The 19,130-nt window shown below is 49.2% G+C and overlaps 3 protein-coding genes across 6 annotated transcripts in view; 2 read left to right on the top strand and 1 right to left on the bottom strand.

Moving 5' to 3' along the window:
- Window positions 1-1,901: 1,901 nt before the first annotated feature.
- On the bottom strand, window positions 1,902-2,399 carry LOC125102794 (ubiquitin-like protein FUBI). Its single transcript, XM_047734320.1, has one exon. The coding sequence runs from the start codon at window positions 2,339-2,341 to the stop codon at window positions 1,946-1,948; it is 396 nt and encodes a 131-aa protein (XP_047590276.1). The 5' UTR covers window positions 2,342-2,399; the 3' UTR covers window positions 1,902-1,945.
- A 2,131-nt stretch (window positions 2,400-4,530) lies between these two features.
- On the top strand, window positions 4,531-8,574 carry MAD2L1BP (MAD2L1 binding protein). The gene is made up of 3 exons (XM_047733355.1): window positions 4,531-4,638; window positions 5,135-5,400; window positions 7,859-8,574. Exons 1-3 carry the CDS (start codon window positions 4,593-4,595, stop codon window positions 8,369-8,371), a joined length of 825 nt encoding a protein of 274 aa, XP_047589311.1. The 5' UTR covers window positions 4,531-4,592; the 3' UTR covers window positions 8,372-8,574.
- Window positions 8,575-8,722: 148 nt separating this feature from the next.
- The window catches only part of RSPH9 (radial spoke head component 9), a 26,082-nt gene continuing 15,674 nt past the window's right edge, over window positions 8,723-19,130 (top strand). For 2 of the 4 annotated variants that reach the window (XM_047733353.1, XM_047733350.1), the window contains exons 1-4: window positions 8,723-11,612; window positions 14,642-14,861; window positions 16,891-17,020; window positions 17,502-17,648. In XM_047733353.1, coding sequence (XP_047589309.1) covers window positions 11,386-11,612; window positions 14,642-14,861; window positions 16,891-17,020; window positions 17,502-17,648 — 724 coding nt within the window. In that variant the 5' untranslated portion in view covers window positions 8,723-11,385. The remainder of the gene's footprint in view (window positions 11,613-14,641; window positions 14,862-16,890; window positions 17,021-17,501; window positions 17,649-19,130) is intronic. The other 2 variants (XM_047733351.1, XM_047733352.1) reach the window with 2 other exon arrangements.

Below are 19,130 nucleotides of genomic sequence, written 5' to 3'. Positions count from 1 at the left end.
AAGAACCAAAATCTGCAAAAGGGCTTAGCAGATCCAGTCAATTCTGTGGTCTTCAGTGGTTGAAAGCACACATGACTTCTCTCTTTTCAACCCTGTTCAGCGAAAGGAAGGTAATGCTGCAGAAGTCAACTCCAGCCAGGAAAATTGCTACTTGGAGGCTGAGACTGAGGAACTCAGCAAGAGATGTCAAGAAGGATGGAGGTCGGAAGGGAGAGCCAAAACTATTCCCCCAACATTCTCACCACCACTAGCTCTGTGCTCCCTTGATAACCAGGGCCTGCTGCACTCGCCTGATAACACTCATCCTCTCATCTTCTTGGGTCTTTCAATCACCCAACATGCACAGTTTCACTTTGTTCATCCCAATCCCCTTGTCTCCTAAGTGGAGAACTTCTTTTAAGAGGTGAGAGGGGATAACCTATTCTGATATCCCATTCTTGAACAACCTAGCTTACCATAGGAATGAAGGCTGGCAGAGGAGTAAACTAAACAGGGATGGCTGTCCAGGAGAAGATCAGAGTCCTGGGATATGGAAGGCAGTAGAAGTGTTTGGTTTCCTGGAGGGTTTGCTTATAAGGTGCTTATGAGGTGTTTGGCTATGGGATTATACACACACACACACACACACACACACACAGTTTTTCCTGGTATATAATTAGTCATTTATTCTCTGTGTATAGTACCTTTACATGAGTTTTAAATTCAGGGACACGTGAGTGGCTCAGTTGGTTAAGCATCTGCCTTCAACTCAAGTCATGATTTCAGGGTCTGGGATGGAGTCCCAAGTTGGGCTCTTTGCTCAGCAAGGCTCCTGCTTCTCCCTCTGCCTGCCAGTCCCCTTGCTTGTTCTCTCTCTCCCTCCCTCTCTCATAAATAAATAAAATCTTTTAAAAATAGAAACATTTAAAAAATAAATTCAGGGGCGCCTGGGTGGCTCAGTGGGTTAAGCCGCTGCCTTCGGCTCAGGTCATGATCTCAGGGTCCTGGGATCGAGTCCCGCGTCAGGCTCTCTGCTCCGCAGGGAGCCTGCTTCTTCCTCTCTCTCTGCCTGCCTCTCTGCCTACTTGTGATCTCTGTCTGTCAGATAAATAAATAAAATCTTTTAAAAAAAATAAATTCAAAGTTAGCAATCTTTGCATATACACTTTCTTGGTTTTGTATCATGCCTAGGGTAACCCCACTCCTAGATTATGAATTACTCCCCATATTTTCTTCAAGGAGTTTAGAGGTTTATTTTTATGGTTAGATCTTTAATCCATTTTATTTTTTAAAAATGTTTTATTTATTTATTTGGGAGAGAGAGAGAGATAGATAGAGGGAGCACAAGTGGAGGGGAGGCACAAAGGGAGAGGGAGAAGCAGGCTCCCTGCTGAGCAGAGAGCCCTCTGGGCTTGATCCCAGGATCCTGGGATCAGGACATGAGCCAGAGGTAGACACTTAACCAACTGAGACACCCCGACACCCCTTTAATCCATTTTTAAAAAAGATTTGTTTATTCACTTTAGAGAGAGAGAGCGAGAATGAGCAAGAGTAGGGGGAAGGGCAGAGGGAGAGAGAGAATCCTGAAGCAGACTCCGCACTGAGCTGGGGCCAGACACAGGGCTTGATCCCAGGACCCTGAGATCATGAGTTGAAACTGAGAAGCAGCTAAACTGACTAAACTGACTAAACTAACCGTGCCACCCAGGTGCCCCTAGATCTTTAATTCATTTAGAATTTACTTTTATGTAAGACGTGCAGTAGGATGATTTTTCTTGTAAATAAATAGGGAGGTGTCTCAAGTTACTTGCTTTGAAAGTCACCCTCATCATATATTAAAATCTATGTATACATGGATCTGTTTCTGGACTCTCTCTCTTGTTTTTTGTTTGTTTGTTTTTAAGGTTTTATTTGTTTTTCACTGAACTAAGTGGCTATACTGTGGAGAGTTAAGATTACAATGGATTTAAGAGTTGGCATTTCGGCCCTTCTTCTTGCCAAAAGTGGGCACGACCTTGACAAAGTGCCAGTTGTACTGCTTCTCCCGCTCGACTTGGCCTGTCTTCTTTTTCTCCTGTTTGGACACCTTGGGAATCTGCCCTCTTACTTTCCCAGTACAGGCCAGGGAACTGTGGACTTTACCTACAAGCATGCGGCTGGCTACTTCCAGGAAGGTCAGAGCCTTCACTCCACACTGACCTTCGGTAGCCTCATCCTTCAGGGGCGTGCCTGCCAGGAGCACGGCTTGATCTTCTGGAATGACGCCCTCCAGTGAGGCCACATGAGCCTTGATCTGGACAACTGTCTCCTGGCCGGTCACCTCGAGGGTGTGCAGCTCCTGGACATGGACAAAGAGCTGCATTTCGGTGACTGAACCACGGGAACCACAGCTGCTACCACAAAGATGGAGTTGAGAAAGAGGAAGAAGTAAGGGTACGCAGTCTGCATGTCCTCACCCTGCTGGGTGCCACGTCACTGCTATGGACTCTCTCCTGTTTGCTTATTTGTTTGCTTATTCCTGAACCAACACCACAGTATTGTAATCATTGTACTTTTATGGTGTGTTTGGTCTTTGCTCCCTACCTCCTGAGACACACCCCTCTTGGCCTCCATGACTTGACACTTGTCTATTCTTATATCCACCTCTCTAGATACTCCTCAGTCTCCCCCACAGGATCTTCTTTCTCTGTTCTTCCCCTAAACATTAGCGTCTTCAGGATCCTAGCTCATCTTTATTCTACATGCCCTCCCTGGGTGATCTTACACACTCCTACATTGATGACTCTCCAATACACTTCTATTCCTAAAGGTGTTCCTAAATATCTCTTTACTGTCCAATGGAACAGCAAACTCAACCTGTCAAAAACTGAACTCATCTTTTTATCTTACACACACACCAATAAACCTGGTCCTCCTTCATCGAATGGCACAATTGGCCATAAAGTTGCTAAACTTAAAAAACCTGCTTGTCTTCTTGGTAGTCTTTATCCCTTTTCCTCTTCCTGGGATCAACCACCAAGTCATGCTCATTGGACCACCTAAATATCTCTAGGGTTCATCGATTTCTTTCCAATCCTCTGTGACTACCACAGTTCAGGTCCCTTTCACCCATGCACTTGAGTAACTGCAGTTACTAGCTCTAATTGGTATCCCTGCCTCCTCTCTCATCCTCCCTGTAATGTAATCTCTATACTGCAGCCAGTATAGAGATTAAATTTATAAATTTAATCATGTTGTTCCCTACTTAAAGCTTTCAAAACTTCCCCATCCCCCTATAGGATCAAGTTCAAACTTTTTAACAATGCTTGAAAAATTTTGCCATGATCTGGATCCTGTTTATCTGCCACAGCCTTAACTCTTTATAATCTGAACTCTTTTCTTTCCTTTTAATTTAATTTAATTTAGGGATGCCTGGGTGGCTCAGTCATTAAGCATCTGCCTTTGGCTCAGGTCATATTCCAGGGTCCTGGGATCAAGCCCCGCATTGGGCTTCCTGCTCAATAGGAAGCCTGCTTCTCCCTCTCCCACTTCCCCTGCTTGTGTTTACTCTCTTGCTGTGTCTTGCTCTGTCAAATAAATAAATAAATAAAAATCTTTTAAAAATTTTTTTTAAATTTATTTAACAGACAGAGATCACAAGTAGGCAGAGAAGCTGACAGAGAGAGACAGAGAAGCAGGCTTCCTGCTGAGCAGAGAGCCTGATGCAGGGCTCGATCCCAGGACCCTGGGATCATGACCTAAGCCGAAAGCAGAGGCTTTAACCCACTGAGCCACCAAGGTGTCCCTTTAAAAAAAATTTTTTTTAATCAAATTTATTTATTTATTTAGAGAGAGCATGTGAGTAGGTGAGGAGCAGAGGAAGAGGGAGAGAGAGAATTTCAGGCAGACTCTGGCTACTGAGTGCAGTCCCTAGCAGTCTTAATGTCACGACCCTGAGATGATGAGCTGAGCCCAAATCAAGAGCCCTTCACTCAACGGACTGAGCCACCCAGGCGCTCCTGAACTCTTTTCATTCCTTGAATGGAGGATGCTCTTGTCTCTCAAGGTCTCCAGGATACCTAGGCCCTCCTCTTTACTTTTACTCATCCTACAAGTCACACTTTCTTGGATACATTTCCACTGGGACCACCCCTTCTTTCACACCATCTAGGTTAGGGAGCCGGTCCTTCTATACACAGCCCGTGCAAACCCCACGGTATATAATTTATCACATGGTATCGTATTTCTAGGCAGCAAACCCCTTAGGACAGCAACTGCCTCCTGCTTGTTTGCCAGAGGCTCCAGCACCTAGGACAGGGCCTGGCACGAAGTAGGTGCACAGTTAACAATGAACGCAGGAGAGAATGGGTGCGTAAGGGCAAGTGTTGCCTGGAAGGCCGACCTCAGCGGCTGAGAGAGCGTGGGTTCCCTGTGGGGGAAGGTTCTCGGCGTACCCCTGCGAGAGTGTTTGGAGAGAGCACAGGGATCAAATCCCAACCCCGCCCAACTTCCGCCACTGTGGCCTCGCCGCGCCCCCATTCGTCCCGGCCGAGCCGGAAGTGGAGGCGAGGGCTTCCCATGATACCCCGCGGGGCGCCTATTCAAACTGCACGGAGAAGAGGGAGGCGGTCGTGATGGCGGCTCCGGAGCCGGAAGTGGTGTGCCCGGCCGCAGTACCGGGTAAGGCCTGGGGTCCCGAGCTTGGGGAGCCTTAGGGACTTGTTTCTCCCTTACCGCCGCTATCCAGTCTTTTAGCCCACGGCCCGTTCTCTGGCCCGTCTTCGTTGCCCCATCCCTCTTGGCTCCCGCTCGGGCCCCAGGGACTCCATCGCCCCCTGGGTCCTGGATCCCATTGGTTCGTCCCCACTCGGTCTTCCTTTCCGCGGCGTTCTGGACCCCGCTTGATTACACTTAGTGTAAACGAATTTCTCCAGATCAGGGCCTCCACTTTCTGAGCGGAGCCCTAGTCACAGCGTCCGAATTTTTCTCTTCCCCACCCCATCCCGTCGCCACTTAGATCTTTGGCGACTGGAGTCGGGAATCTCCCCGCCACCACCCTCAAGGAGTTTTGCGGAGGGAGTGTGTCGGGCTGTCCCCTCCCCAGTACAAGGGAATGAGAAGACTGACTTTGGCTTTTAAATTTTTTGTCTCCCTTGTCCCTCGGCGCACCTACCAGATTTGGAATGGTACGAGAAGTCAGAGGAAACCCATGCCCCCCAGATAGAACTACTCGAGACTACGTCTACTCAAGAACCTCCCAACCCTTCGGAGCCCTTTTGTCCCAGAGACTGCATGGTGCCAGTGGTGTTTCCCGGGCCTGTGAGCCAGGAAGGCTGCTGTCGGTTTACTTGTGAACTTTTAAAGCATATCATGTACCAGCGCCAACAACTGCCTCTGCCCTATGAACAGCTTAAGCACTTCTACCGAAAACCTTCTCCCCAGGTAGGCACAGCCTTTGGGAGAAAGCTGGTGGGGAGGCTGTACATGGTAAGCAGGTGAAAAGGGGTTCTAAGGAATCTTCAGGCCCTGTCAGCCTCAACAGTGGTAAGGAATGTGTTTGAGCCCAATGGCTTTAATTTCTCTCCACTCTAGTCTTTGATAGTCTCCCCTCCAGGATTTTCTCATTTTCATTTTCTGAAGCTGCTACTGTGTTGCATTTGGACTTCATGAACTGACCTTTTAATTTTAATGTCTTTTCTCCCCAGATGTTCATCTCTCTCTCTTTTTTTAAAAGATTTTATTTATTTAATAGAGCACAAGCAGGAGCAGCAGAGGGAGAGGAAGAAGCAGACTCCCCGCTGAGCAGGGAGCCAGATGTGGGCTCAATCTTAGGACCTTGGAATCATGACCTGAGCCCAGGGGAGATGCTTGACCCACTGAGCCACTTGAGCACCCCTCATCTTTGTTTTTAAGTTTTACTTACTGGGGACTTCCTTGACTTTATATTCGAACACTTCTGTAATTTTTTTCTTTTCCCTTTTTTTTTTGGCCATCATAGTGTTTGGTTTTTTTTTAAGATGTTTTATTTATTTATTTGAGACTGAGTCAGGGTGAGGGAGGGGCAGAGAGAGAGGGAGAAGCAGATCCCCGCTGAGCAGGGATCCCAAAATGGGGCTCAGTCCCAGAACCCTGGGATCATGAGTTGAGCTGAAGGCAGTCGCTTAACGGACTGAGGCAACCAGGTGCCCCTGCAATCATAGTCTTAAGAGCTCCTTTTAATTTTTTTCATGTTCCTTTTTTATAGTATCCTGTTGTTTCATGTCTATATGATCTTCTCTTATGTGGAGATATTAATTATTGGGTTTTTTTTTTTAAGATTTTATTTATTTATTTGACAGAGAGAAATCACAAGTAGGCAGAGAGGCAGGCAGAGAGAGAGGAGGAAGCAGGCTCCCTGCTGAGCGGAAAGCCCGATGCGGGGCTTGAACCCAGGACCTGGGATCATGACCTGAGCCGAAGGCAGCGGCTTAACCCACTGAGCCACCCAGGAGCCCCTGGGTTGTTTTTTTTTTAAAGATTTATTTATTTGACAGAGATCACAAGTAGGCGGGGGCGGGGGGAGCAGGCTCCCCACGGAGAAGAGAGCCCAATGCGGGGCTCGATCCCAGGACCCTGGGATCATGACCTGAGCTGAAGGCAGAGGCTTAACCCACTGAGCCACCTAGGCACCTCTAATTACTTTATTTTTTATTTTTATTTTTTTATAATTTTTTTTTAAGATTTTATTTATTTATTTAACAGACAGAGATCACAAGTAGACAGAGAGACAGGCAGAGAGAGAGGAGGAAGCAGGCTCCCTGCAGAGCAGAGAGCCCGATGCGGGGCTTGATCCCAGGACCCTGGGATCATGACCTGAGCCGAAGGCAGAGGCTTTAACCCACTGAGCCACCCAGGCGCCCCTAATTACTTTATTTTTTGAAGTTTTACTCTGTTCTTTTCAGTTTCTTATTTTTTTTCTGGATTCCTTTTCCTCTTTGCTTTGGTCTCTGACTTTCATATTAGAGGCTTTTATTCTGTGTCTGGTGAATATGTAAGAAGAAGTCAATGAAAGCTCTGTGTGCATGGCTGGACCTTGTGAGCCGTAGACTTCACTCTGAGGATATTGGGTAGGAACCAGGCGGTCTCTTTGGAGGACTCCCAGAACATCAGTATGGGAAGTCTTCTCTCTGGAGAAGACAGGGTGGAGGAAATTGGGAAACGATCTAAGGGTTCTCACGTGGGTTTTCACTCAGTCTTCCTCTGTTCACTCTTCTGTGGTACCTAAATTGCCAATTCCTAAGCCCTTCCGGGATTGTGTGTGTGAATCGGTTTGCTTTTCATAGGGGCTCGCTCTTTTAGCACTTGGTATTCAGCTCCCTTGAATTTTTCCATCTGCCTTCTACTTCCCAAAAATGTGTGGTTGCCTTTGTCTGTTTCCCAGTTCTCTTTGCCCCTGGGAGTTCCTTTTCTTTCTCCTCTCCCTCCCTTCCTTTTTCTCTCATTTAGTAGTATTTTAGATGGGACCATAAATAAGCATGTGTTTAATTTTCCACATGTAACTGGAAGACCAACTCCAGAATCACCTTTATTAAGCCAGATTATCCTCATTTCCTGCTGTCACTTATGGCATAGCAAAATTTGCCACCTGGCATGCCACCAAATCTCCTTGACTATTTTAATTTCTTATTTCTGGATGTCCTCCTGTTTCACAGTACTGTCTTTGCTGTTCTGAGCATGGGAAAAGTATGGTTTTGTACAAAGAAGGCATTTTTCTTTTTAAATATATTGCCCTCTGATAAAAACCCAGTGTCGTGACCATGGAAACCCAGTTCCAGAAGTCTACTGCATCCCAACAGGGTTCTTCAAAGGGCATTAGCTTCCCCCATCTCGTCCTTCCCTTCACTGGTCTTTGTCCTCACAGGCCGAGGATGCGATGAAGAAGAAAGCTTGGGCCGCCGCTGAAGTGAGCAGCAAGAAATGCCAACAAGCCCTGGCAGAACTGGAGAGTGTCCTCAGCCACCTAGAGGGTCTCTTTGCCCGGACATTAGTACCCCGTGTGCTTATCCTCCTTGGTGGCAATGCCTTAAATCCCAAGGAGTTCTACGAGCTTGACTTGTCCCGCTTGGCCCCCAACAGCATGGACCAGAGCCTGAGCACTGCAGCTTGTTTGCGGCGTCTCTTCCGAGCCATTTTCATGGCTGATGCCTTCAGTGAGCTACAGGCTCCTCCACTCATGGGCACCATTGTCATGGCACAGGGGCACCGGAACTGTGGAGAAGATTGGTTTCGACCCAAGCTCAACTACCGAGTGCCCACCCGGGGCCACAAACTGACTGTGACCCTGTCCTGTGGCAGACCCTCTATCCCAGCCACAGCCTGGGAGGATTACATTTGGTTCCAGGCACCAGTGACACTTAAAGGCTTCCATGAGTGAATGGGGCTGCTTCTTCATCGTGAACACAATGGCTTTAATTATCTTTCCCCCTATGGCGCCAAGTCACCCATCTCTTGCTTGGAGCTAGAATTGCTTCCTGGTGAGAGGAATGTTCTGTCCTTCCAGCTGCCTGTCTCCCCTCCTCAGACTTCCTGGTGGGCTGATTGTATGGCTGTGGCTGTCATAATTATCACTGAACAACATCTCTTTGAATCAAAGGTTGATTTTCCCAGAAGGTGCTGGGTCAGGCATTTCTGTTCTGGTTGGAAGGCAAATATGGGGTCATAGACGGACACTCTTATGGAAGTGGCCCTTTAATGCTTTTTGCTGTGGCAATTCAGAATTTTTGCTAGGGACATAATGAACTTAAATATAAAAATGAATGGATTTGCATTAAATTATCCTGTAACTCTCGGCTTAAAGATTCCCAGGGTTAAAACTAGAGTATTTTGTCTTTCTCCTTGGCGTCTTATGCTTCAGGGTTTCTAGGATTTTTTTTTTTTTTTTTTTTTAAACTAATGGTTCTTTCTCTTCATAAACCCTAGGCCCTTCTGGGGAAGTGAAGGGACTTGGCCGAGGTTCTGTAACACTTTGATGTCAGAGCTGGGACTAGAGTCCTCATCAGTTACCTCCTTGCCTGACCTCCTTTCCTCGCCATGTAGGGGTTTTTGTGATCATTACAGTATGTGTGCCAAAGGTCACATAGGGGGAAAGGAGCTGAGAGACTAGGCTGAGAAAGGAAAACTGAGAGGGACTTGGCCAAGCTCCAAAGCCCGTGGGAACAGTTTCTGAGCCCAGATGTCCCTTCAGGGGTTTTGCCTAGCGTGTCTCCATTGCAGTGACTGGTGGCTGCTGGCGGTTCCTGCTGGCAGCACTGTCCTTAGGCATACCCTGCTCTCCTGCCTGCGGCACTTCCTCCGCAGCTGTGCCTCTGACTTGGCCATCCTGATCCTTGCTCTTCAGTCGGGCTTGTCCCCATCCTGACTACTAAGCACTTGATGCTCTTTGTCCCTGAGAACACCTGCTTATGTCTTGGAAACAAATTGAAGACATAGTCCTTACCCTGCTGGTGTTGGAGATAGGTAGGTTGTGTGTAGGTGTGTGCGTGTGCATGTGTGTGTGTGTAAATGGAGACAGTATAAATACACACTATTTTTTATGTCTTAAGAAGAATGTTTTGTGTTAAGAAAACAGAAAACATGGTTTAAATTTTACACTATGTTGTAAGCACTTTACATACATTATCTCATGTAGCAACCTTCCACAGTATGTGTTGTTCCCATCTTATAGATGAGGCTTGGGGAAATAGAATAATTTGCCTTTGTGGAGGAACCTGGATTCTAACCCAGTCCACCCAGCTCTAGAGGCTGAGTGCTGTGCATAGTGCTGCATGGCCTGTGTGGGTTTTACTCTGAAATAATTAAGCAGATTCACTCTGCCAAAGGTGGTAGCATTGGAAAGCTGCAAGACTCCTTCTCTGGCTTTAGACTGTAGTTCCTGAGAGGGAACCTGCTGGTAAAAAGTGGTCAGAAAATCTGGAATCAATGAGAACGGTACAGGTCTGGGTGATTTTTGGTGCTATGGCCACTTGAAGCATATTTTACCAGTTAGAATTTCAGCTGGTTTTTGGTCCGAGGATACTGCCTTACGAAAGAGGAGCAGAGCTGTATCTCCCACTTGGGAATGGAATGGACAGGCTGAGGGCTGTAAGGGGAGGGAGAGTTTTGGACAAGGGAGTTACAGATTGTTTTGACATGGAAAACACCTTAGGCCAAGTCAGCTCCCTCAAATTTTAAAAGCCTTCATAAGCAATGCCCAGATAATCAAAACAAAGTAATTATCTGGGTAATTTAGACACTTATTTCTCTCTTGCCTTGGCACGGGGGACCACGTCATTCTGATTGCATGAGTCCTTTCCAAAGGAATCCAGAAATGAAAAGGTCAGTTAATATTAACGACAGCGTGTAGGGCTCCCTGCTCAGTGTGGAGTCTGCTGCTCCCTCTCCTCCTGCCCCTCCCCACCCGCTGATGCCCTCTCTGTTTTTCTCTCTCTCCCTCTCTCCAATAAATAAATATAATCTTTAAAAAAAAGTCAACAAATCCCATCTCTTACCCTGACAACAAGCTTGCTGAGACATCTGTTCACCTGTTTGACCTTGGCTGGGGACTCCAGAGGTAGATGTGAAGGAGCTTCTAACCCAGGGAGGGAAGAGCCCCAGCTGCAGTGGGGTCCTGGCCTTTTCTGTGTTGCTACCATTTGGGCCTAAAAGCAACAGTTGTGGGGCCCAAGTAGCTAAATGTAGGCTGGAGGTGGTGTCATCCTTTTTGTACTTCTCTTCACATCCTGCTCCCCCAGGGTGTGGGCCTTGCCCCAGTCCCTAGATCTCCGTTTGTCACTTGGGTAGAATAGTCCTGTGCAAGGGGTGAATAGAGACCTCTCATGAAGACTGAGGAGAATGGAACAATGGACCCCACTCTGTAGGACCTGGCATGGGTGGGGGTTAATTGCTTTAGATTCCTAGACTTTTAGAGCCAAGACCTCAAGTTCTTTTCTTCACTCAATTCTGAGGCCAAGAAGGGACGCAACTGAAGTGAAAGAATGTAGCTAACGGACGTCACTGTCGGGTTGTCTTTCTTCCCAAGCCCTCATTGCATATACAGTGACGACTCAATTCAACTGTTGGAAAGGCTCAGAAAAGGCAAAAATATCCATGGAATTGGGGACCTTCAATCCCACACGAAGGCTACCTATGTTAGGGAAAGCCACGCTGTTAGCGTGACAGCAGAACACGTGCGGTCCCCAACGCGAGAAGGACCGAGGACAGGAGCTGGTGTGTGTGTACAGGCTTGGGGGAAGGAAGGGCTGTGTGGGGAGCAGGGCCCGCCTGAGGTCGGAGGGGGCGGGGCCGCGCGGGTGGAATCCTTCCCGCCCGGCGGGAGGGCAGAGCTTTGGGTCACCATGGAGATAGTTTCTCCTAGCAACCTGGCGGGCGTTGATCAGAGCCGCGGGCGCGATGGACGCGGAAAGCCTCCTGCTGTCGCTGGAGCTGGCGTCCGGCAGCGGGCAGGGGCTCAGCCCCGACCGTAGGGCCTCGTTGCTCACCTCCCTTATGCTGGTGAAGCGCGACTACCGCTACGATCGGGTCCTCTTCTGGGGCCGCATCCTCGGCCTTGTCGCCGATTACTACATCGCGCAGGGCCTGAGTGAGGACCAGCTCGCACCACGCAAGACTCTTTACAGGTGGAGGCGACGCCCTAGCAGCCGCGGTGGCCCCCGCCTCCTGAAGGGGCGCCTTTGGGAGTCCAGGAGGGGGTGGGCGTGGTAGGAATCGAAAGGGGTGGGGACAGCAGGTGAACAGGGTCTGGGGACACTGAACTGGAGAGGGGCGGGGTGGGGCACACAAGGAGCTGGTTGACCATTAGTGGGCAGGGACCTGAGAACATCGTGGAGGTGTGGTGGGCTTGGGGTCTCGGGGGGCAGGGATTTGGAGGTGGGTTTATAATATAGGCAGGGCCAAGAACGGAGCCAGAGAGAGGTGAAAGGTCCCGGAGAATAGGGACCTGGAGTAGACGCCAGATGCAGGCCTGGCATTCTGAAGAGCACAGTTTGGAGAAGGATTAGAAGCCCTGGAGGGTAATGAAGTGTTGTTTGGAAGCGGGTCCAGAAGTATCTTTGGTGGTGGAGTTGGCTCACAAAAGGAAGCGCTCTAGGAAGTAGAGAACGAATACGGAATGGGAGAGGAGGGTTTAGAACCGGGGAAAATTCTCGACAGGCTACTTACCCTACAAGCCCACCCGCCTCTTTCTTGACTACCCCCAGCAATGTCGGGAAGCTCACCACCTTACAAAACAAGCCATCCAGGCCACAGGAAGTTGTAGACTTCATTTATCTCTCCGTGCATCAATCCAACATTGATTGGAGGCATTTTGTGTAGACTTACACAAAAGTTACAAAGATGGCTAAGACTCCCCTGTCTCCAAGTTATTCACATCCTAGGAAGGAAGATGGACATGTAACCCAGCAATTAAAGCAAAGTGTGTTAACCCCAGGACAGAGAGATATGCAAAGGGGGATCAAGGGGGGTCTTCTAGAGAGCAATGAAATAAAGATTGCTAAGGGAGATCTGAAAGCTGATGGGTAGTTCCCCAGGAAGGTGTGGGGAAAGGCAAGCCAGTTAGAGGGAAGGATTCTGCAAACTTGGCTGGAGTGGGCTTGGAGTGTAGGTGAACCTGACAGTGGCAGGCCAGGGTGTTACAGATTGGATGGAAAGACCTGGGATTTGAACTTTGTTCGGAGGCTGTGGCGAGCTGGAGAGCCATTCAGAGGCCTTAAGCAAGAAGAGTCTGCTCAGATCTGAGTGTGCAGGCCGGTCTGAAGTGGGTGAGCATCCAGGAGGCTGTTGCAGTGTCCAGATGAAGGAGACCACAAGGAAGAGGTAGCTGAGGGACTGTAGATCAGGGGGTGGGTTGGAAAGATGTAAGCGGTGGCACTAGCCAGACTTGGGCCTGAATGAGAGGTGGAGGAGAGGTCAAGGTTGACCCTTCCTTCCAGCTAAGGTGGCCGAATAAGTGCTGGTGAATCCCACTGGAACAGAATTCAGGAAGCAGGACTAGGAAAGCCCCATTGAACTTGGTATGAGTTGCTCTGGGTGGGCAGGGGGGGTGGGTGGTGGGGGGAGGATCATAAGGAGGCATATTAAAGTACAAACCTGGAGTCCAGACAAAACACTTGGACTGAAAATGAAGACTTAGGATTCATTTTATTCCATAAGTTTTTATTTCTTCAGCACCTACTATGTTCTAGGCATTGATCCAGGCACCAGGAATTCAATGGTAAATGAGACAAAGTCCTTGTGTTCATGGAGTTATAGTGTGTGGGGGTTGGGGAAAGGGAGACAATAAATAAACACACATACATTGCAGATCTAGAGAATACAGGATGCGGTGCTGTTTTAAATAGGGTGGTCAGAGACAGCCTCTCTAAGAGACCTGAGGCAACTGAGAGAATGAGCTCTGTATTTATCTGAGGGAAGAGAATTCCAGTGCAAAGGCCCTGAGGCAGATGTGTACTTAGTGTTGGTGGAAACCCATGGAGGCTAGTGTGGCTGGAGAGGAGGGAACATTGTAGGTAGGACATGAGGTCAGAGAGGGAAGGGACCAGAAGGCTTTGTGGGGCATTGCAAGGAGTTGTTGTAATGGGAAGTCTTTGGAAGCTTCTATAAAGAGACATGATCTGGCAGTTGGGTGGGAAGTAGACTGAAAAGGGAGCAAGTATGGACTTGGGGAGACCAGTTAGGAGATTACCGTAGTATCTAGGTAAGAGAGAGAGGGGCTTGGACCAATGGGGAGCAATGGAGGTGGTGAGAGGAGGTTGGGTTCTGCATATCACCTAGGGCTCTGGGAGTCAGGTGGGCCAGCCTGCAGGGAGAAAGGAGGGGTGACAATAGATCCTTGGGAATACTTGGGGCAGTGGAGGAGAGCGAAGGGAGATGCCAATGGAAACAGAAATGGAATGCATTTGTTGGCTTTTAGGTCTTGTTGATGTCCTCCTAAGCCGTTTTGTTGGGCGGGGGCAGAAGTGACTGTGTAATGGGCAGAGTGAAGGTGAGGGGAGAAAGGCTTCCACAGGGCAAGTTGTTTTGAGATTATTGCTCAGAGATGGAGGAGAGGAGTGAGGGACAAGAAAAGGCTGTTTTCCAGCAGGGCATGGATTTGAGGACTGTTATTTTTGAAAGCTGAGAAGTTCTGATGTTGAGAAGGGGGCCAGTGGAGAGAGAAGGGTGGAAAGATGAGCAGGGCCCCCCACCCGCCCCCACCAGCCACACCCAGCGGGCCGGTTGGGTTAGAGAGGAGTGGGAGAACGCCCTCTCCTGGCAGGAGTGGGGAGGAAGGGACTGGGCCGGTCAGTGCTGGAGACCTCAGAGGACAGGTCCTAGAGCCTGAACCGGCTTTCCTGAGAAATGGGGGAAGGTGGCTCTGCTGTTGGCTCAGTGGGCAGATGGAGCATGAAGCTGGGGTCTACCAAAAGAGGTCCTTGTAACTGAGGAAAGTGCAGCTTTCTAGGAGCTCATCAGGAATCTTATAGTGCAGATATCTGGGAAGAAGTTTTTGGAATTTTGGTAGGCACAAAGCTTTTGTGACCTTGACCTTCTATGAAATAAATTTGAATATGTCTCACACGTGGGGGTGGGGTGCACCATAGGCCCTTAGGATTTCGAAGGGGAGAGGTGTGAGTCCCAACAGTGCATCTTAGGCTTTGTCCCTCAAGAGAAGGGGCCGTGGCAGGAAGCTTGGAAACCAGGATCCTGGGGATGTCGTTGGCAGTCTGAACTGCATGGAGTGGAGCCTCCTGCCCCCTGCCACGGAGGAGATGGTGGTGCAGACGTCTGTGGTGAAAGGCCGCTTCATGGGGGACCCCTCACATGAGTATGAACACACCGAGCTGCAGAAGATGAGTGAAGGCGAGAAGGTCTTTGAGGAAGAAGTAGTGGTGAGTGAAGATGAGAGCGGGAGGACAGAAAGAGCCTGGGCCATCCAAAGGCCAGCCCAGTGGAAATTGTGGTGCCAACAGCATAAGCCCACACAGCTCCCATGCGACAGGGTGGAGAGTAGACAGGCCGCTCCATCTGGAGCCGGGCCCTGGGCAGGGGCTGGGAGAGGCGGGTCTGTGTTGCGCTTTCAGGTAATGGGATGTGCACAGGCTCTTGTGTCTTTATATCAGTCTCTGTCTTACTGGATAATATATCCACATGATTCGCAATGTGAAGGTACAAAAATTTAGCAAAGTGTCTCTCTCACCCCTGTCTGCCAGTCCCCCAGGTCTTCTTTTCCAGGGACATAAACGTAACCCATTTTGTGCCCATGTGTATGTCCACATGTTGTTATGCGAAGCACAGTCTGGACCAGAAGCATCACCACGGCTTGGGAGTTAGAAACGCACACTCTCAGGCTGGCATCAGGATCGGAATTTTAACACATTCCAAGGGGATTTGAATACACATTAAAGTTTCAGAAGCTCCACTTCCAAAGACATTTGATGCCACACAAGTCTCAGCAAAGAGCTGACCTTTCCACATTCTCTTCTGATCTTAAGACAAAACAAGTGGCAGATGTCACGCACACATTGCTGCACCTTGCTTTTCTCACCTAATACATTTTGGAGCTATTTCTATGTCAGTGCTCTGAAGAGCCTCCCCCATTGTTTTTACTGTGTGTGAACATCCCATAGTTGGACCAGTGTCCCAGTCGTGGAAATCCATGAGATGTCTGAGTTGGAGCTCTGACAGGCGGTTCCATAACGAATGACCTTGCACATGGTGTCCTTTCCAACATGTGCACACACTCTGAAGGTTCAGTTCCTAGAAATGGAACTACTGGGTCAAAAAATAAGGAGCACAGATTTTGAAACAATCAAACCTGGAATTCAAAATGCAGCCTGTGCACTTGCACGTGGGTGAGGCCAAAAGTGTCGGTAGTGGCCTGTGATGCCTCAACTGGAGTCCCCACTCCTCTCCCTTACCCCACCTGACAAACTTGACCTCACTGAGGCTTATTTTCTGAAACGGTGGGATAATTATATCTACTTTGTAGTCTTGTACAGGCGAAATGAAGGGACCTATTTGAAGGCCCTGGTGTAGGCCTGTGTAAAGCATTGGTTTCCATCTAATGTGTAAAAATTTCAGTTGGCAGCTCCTGGGAAATAGGTAGCTGAGTGACTCTCAGGAGCCCTGGTGACCCGTTTTCCCTGTCAAACGCTGCTTTTCCTCAAACACCTCTACAAAGTCCTTTTATTAGGGGTTGCCCTTGATTTTGGTTGTAACCAAATTCATCTGCATAAAAATGTTAAATATGGGGAGTGGTGCTGGGGAGATGTTAAGTCAAAGCATAGGATCTGAAAGTATATGAGCTGAGACTCCAATTTTGTTTTAAATAGATACACAGGAAAGAGAATAGAAGGAAGGATGCCAATATGCTCTTAGTGATTTTCTTTAGGAGGTGGGATTATGAATGGTTTTAATTCTTTGGCGTATTATTATAAACTTTTTCTATATTACCTAAGTATTCCACAGTGAACAGGATTGCTTTTATATTTTAAAAAGGCAAAATAACCCACATTTACATATGACAGGGTGGTATGTTTCTGGAAGAGTACATAAAAAATCATTAACAGTGGTTGTCTCCAGGGAGGCCAGTTGGAGGGTCAGGGCTGGGGTGAGAGAGACTGCTTTTTTTTGGGGGGGGGTGGTTTTAAATATTGCACCATCAGTATGTATTACTGATTTAAAAGAGAGACAGACAGAGGAATGAAAGAAGGAGTGAAGAGAGGAAGGGAAGGAAGGGAGGGAGGGAGGGAGGGACTTTTGAGAGGAGAGAAGGGGAGGGCTTGCCCAACATGATTTTCCGTGGACTTGATGTCTATGTGGTGGCGATCCAGGTCAGGGGGTCATGCAGGGGACCCTTGCTCCAGAGGTGAGTGGGCATAGCACTCTGGCAGGTTGGCTTATCTCCTGTCTCCTCAGGTCCAGATCAAGGAAGAGACCCGCTTGGTGTCTGTCATCGACCAGATTGACAAGGCTGTAGCGGTCATCCCCCGAGGAGCCCTTTTCAAGACCCCTTTTGGACCTATTCATGTCAATCGGACCTTTGAAGGTGAGGTCTCCAGGGCCCCTCTCAAGGGCAGGAGGGCGTCTCTTCCCAAGCATAATCGGACACATTTCTGGGAGTCTTGGGGAACCTGTCCCACTTCCTCAGAGAAAGACCAGCTGTGTCCAGATCACTTGGAAAGATGTGGTCCATGGCCTGGGATTGGCAGTTGGCATGGGTTGCTCGTCACTGGACCCTGACTCTTTTCTGCCTGAGGGTAGAAGAGCATTTGCCACCTAGGTCCCAGGGCTTTGTGGGGGTCTGGGCTCCCTGCCTCCCCCACCTTCTTCCTCTTTGGTGTCTCCTCATTGTAAGGTCTAGACCAACCCTGGGCTGACAGAACACAACTCCTTTTTCTCCCTTTAGTTCTCTGTCAGTATCTGACTGAGTCCTTTGCAGGCCCCTCCATGTGGTCCCCATGTGTGGAGAAAGGGGGGCTGTGGGGTTTGGGGCCGACCATCCCTTCCTACCTACCACCTCTTTTTAGGACTGTCCTTGTCTGAAGCCAAGAAGCTTAGTTCCTACTTCCACTTCAGGGAGCCTGTTGAGTTGAAGAACAAGACCTTGCTTGAGAAGGCTGACCTGGACCCCTCCCTGGACTTCATGGACCCCTTAGAGCATGACATCCCCAAAGGTAATAGTCTATGACTTGGAGGACATTGGATCTGTCCCAGGTCAGAGCAGTGGGTCATGCCACATGCCATTCTCCTTGGAGATTAGAACCAAGGGCCTGAGCGGGAGCTGGTGGTTCACTGGGGTTCCTTGAGGGTGGGGGCTTCCCCAGGACCCGGTGTAGGGCTCGGCTCATAATAAACAGAACTTGTCGCAGACAAAAGGAAGCACTGTCTTCCCTGTGATTCCACAGACAGGGAACCTCGGTGCTTCTTTGGAATTCCCTACCAGTCTTGGAGGAGGCAGGCGGGAATCCTCTCTCCAATGTCCCTGACAACATCCCTGAAAATCCTAGCCACACATCTATCCCAGCTGTTGGCTTTGGGGTTAGACCAGTGCTTGGCACATAGCCGGGGCTCGGTGAGTGGGTGCTGAGCAACTGCAGGGCAGACCGCCTGCTAAGGACATGAGTTCTGTACATTTGCTTCCTGCTGTGTGCACACATCCAGGGCCTGGCTGGCTCAGGCACACCCCCAGCAGTTGGTGGGCTCACAGGGACCCCATGTCCTTTCCCCAAGCTGTGCCAGTAGAGAAGCCTGTGTCCTGCGCAGATGCTCTTGCTTGGAGGCTGTCTGCCAGGACAGGTGCCTGGTTCTGGACAGCTGGGGGCCGGGCCCTGGGTGCTGACACAGTGCCCCTGCCTCGTTCCCTCCCCATGTTTGGGGTTTCTGAGCACTGCAGGGACCAGCTGTGGATGACAGCAGCGCTAAAGACAAGGCTAATGATAGGAATGGCAACTCCTGAGATCGACAGTCCTGCTTGCTGTGCACAGGGTGCTGCGCTCAGCCCCTTCCATGCCTCATCTCAGGTTCCTCCTCACAGGCACCCTGCGGCGGGGCGGTGGTGGTGGGGCTATTGTTGTCACCCCCGATTTACAGGTGAGAACCCAGGCTCAGACTCTGAAACCCAAGGACACAGTGAGCATTAGAGCCTTAGACTCCAAGGTAGATGGTAGAGGAGTGTTTCCTTTTCAGTGGACAGTATTTGCCCCCACCATGCGGGGGACCACTTGTGGGGAGCTGTACACGCCCTGCCAGTGGGGGAGCGGATGGAGGAAGCAGGGACTCTGGCTTCAGACAGCCTTGGCTGGGATCCCGAATCCACTACTTCCTAGCTGAGTGACCTGCGGGGCGGGCCCCCCACTTTCCTCATGCCTCCATTCGCTCATTCCTAAAAGGGAATAATGGAATTTTCTACCTCACTGGGCTGTTATGAGAATGGAATGAGTTAATGCATATACAAGAAGTTTATAGCAGTGCCTAACACAATAAAGGACTCAAATTAAAATTAGTAATTATTATTAGTGTTATATTTAGTGGCAAAAAAGGCCTTAGAGGGGAGTTGGGGCAGGCCAAGAGGACCGAGGATGCCAAGGGGTAGGAGGCTTACAGCAAGGCAGTGGGAGCTGCTGGAAGCTCTTGAGCGGGTCTGTGACAATAAGGTG

This window comes from Lutra lutra, chromosome 6 (assembly GCF_902655055.1).
Source record: "Lutra lutra chromosome 6, mLutLut1.2, whole genome shotgun sequence".
Lineage (NCBI taxonomy): Eukaryota > Metazoa > Chordata > Mammalia > Carnivora > Mustelidae > Lutra > Lutra lutra.
This window is presented reverse-complemented; position numbering and strand designations above follow the sequence as displayed.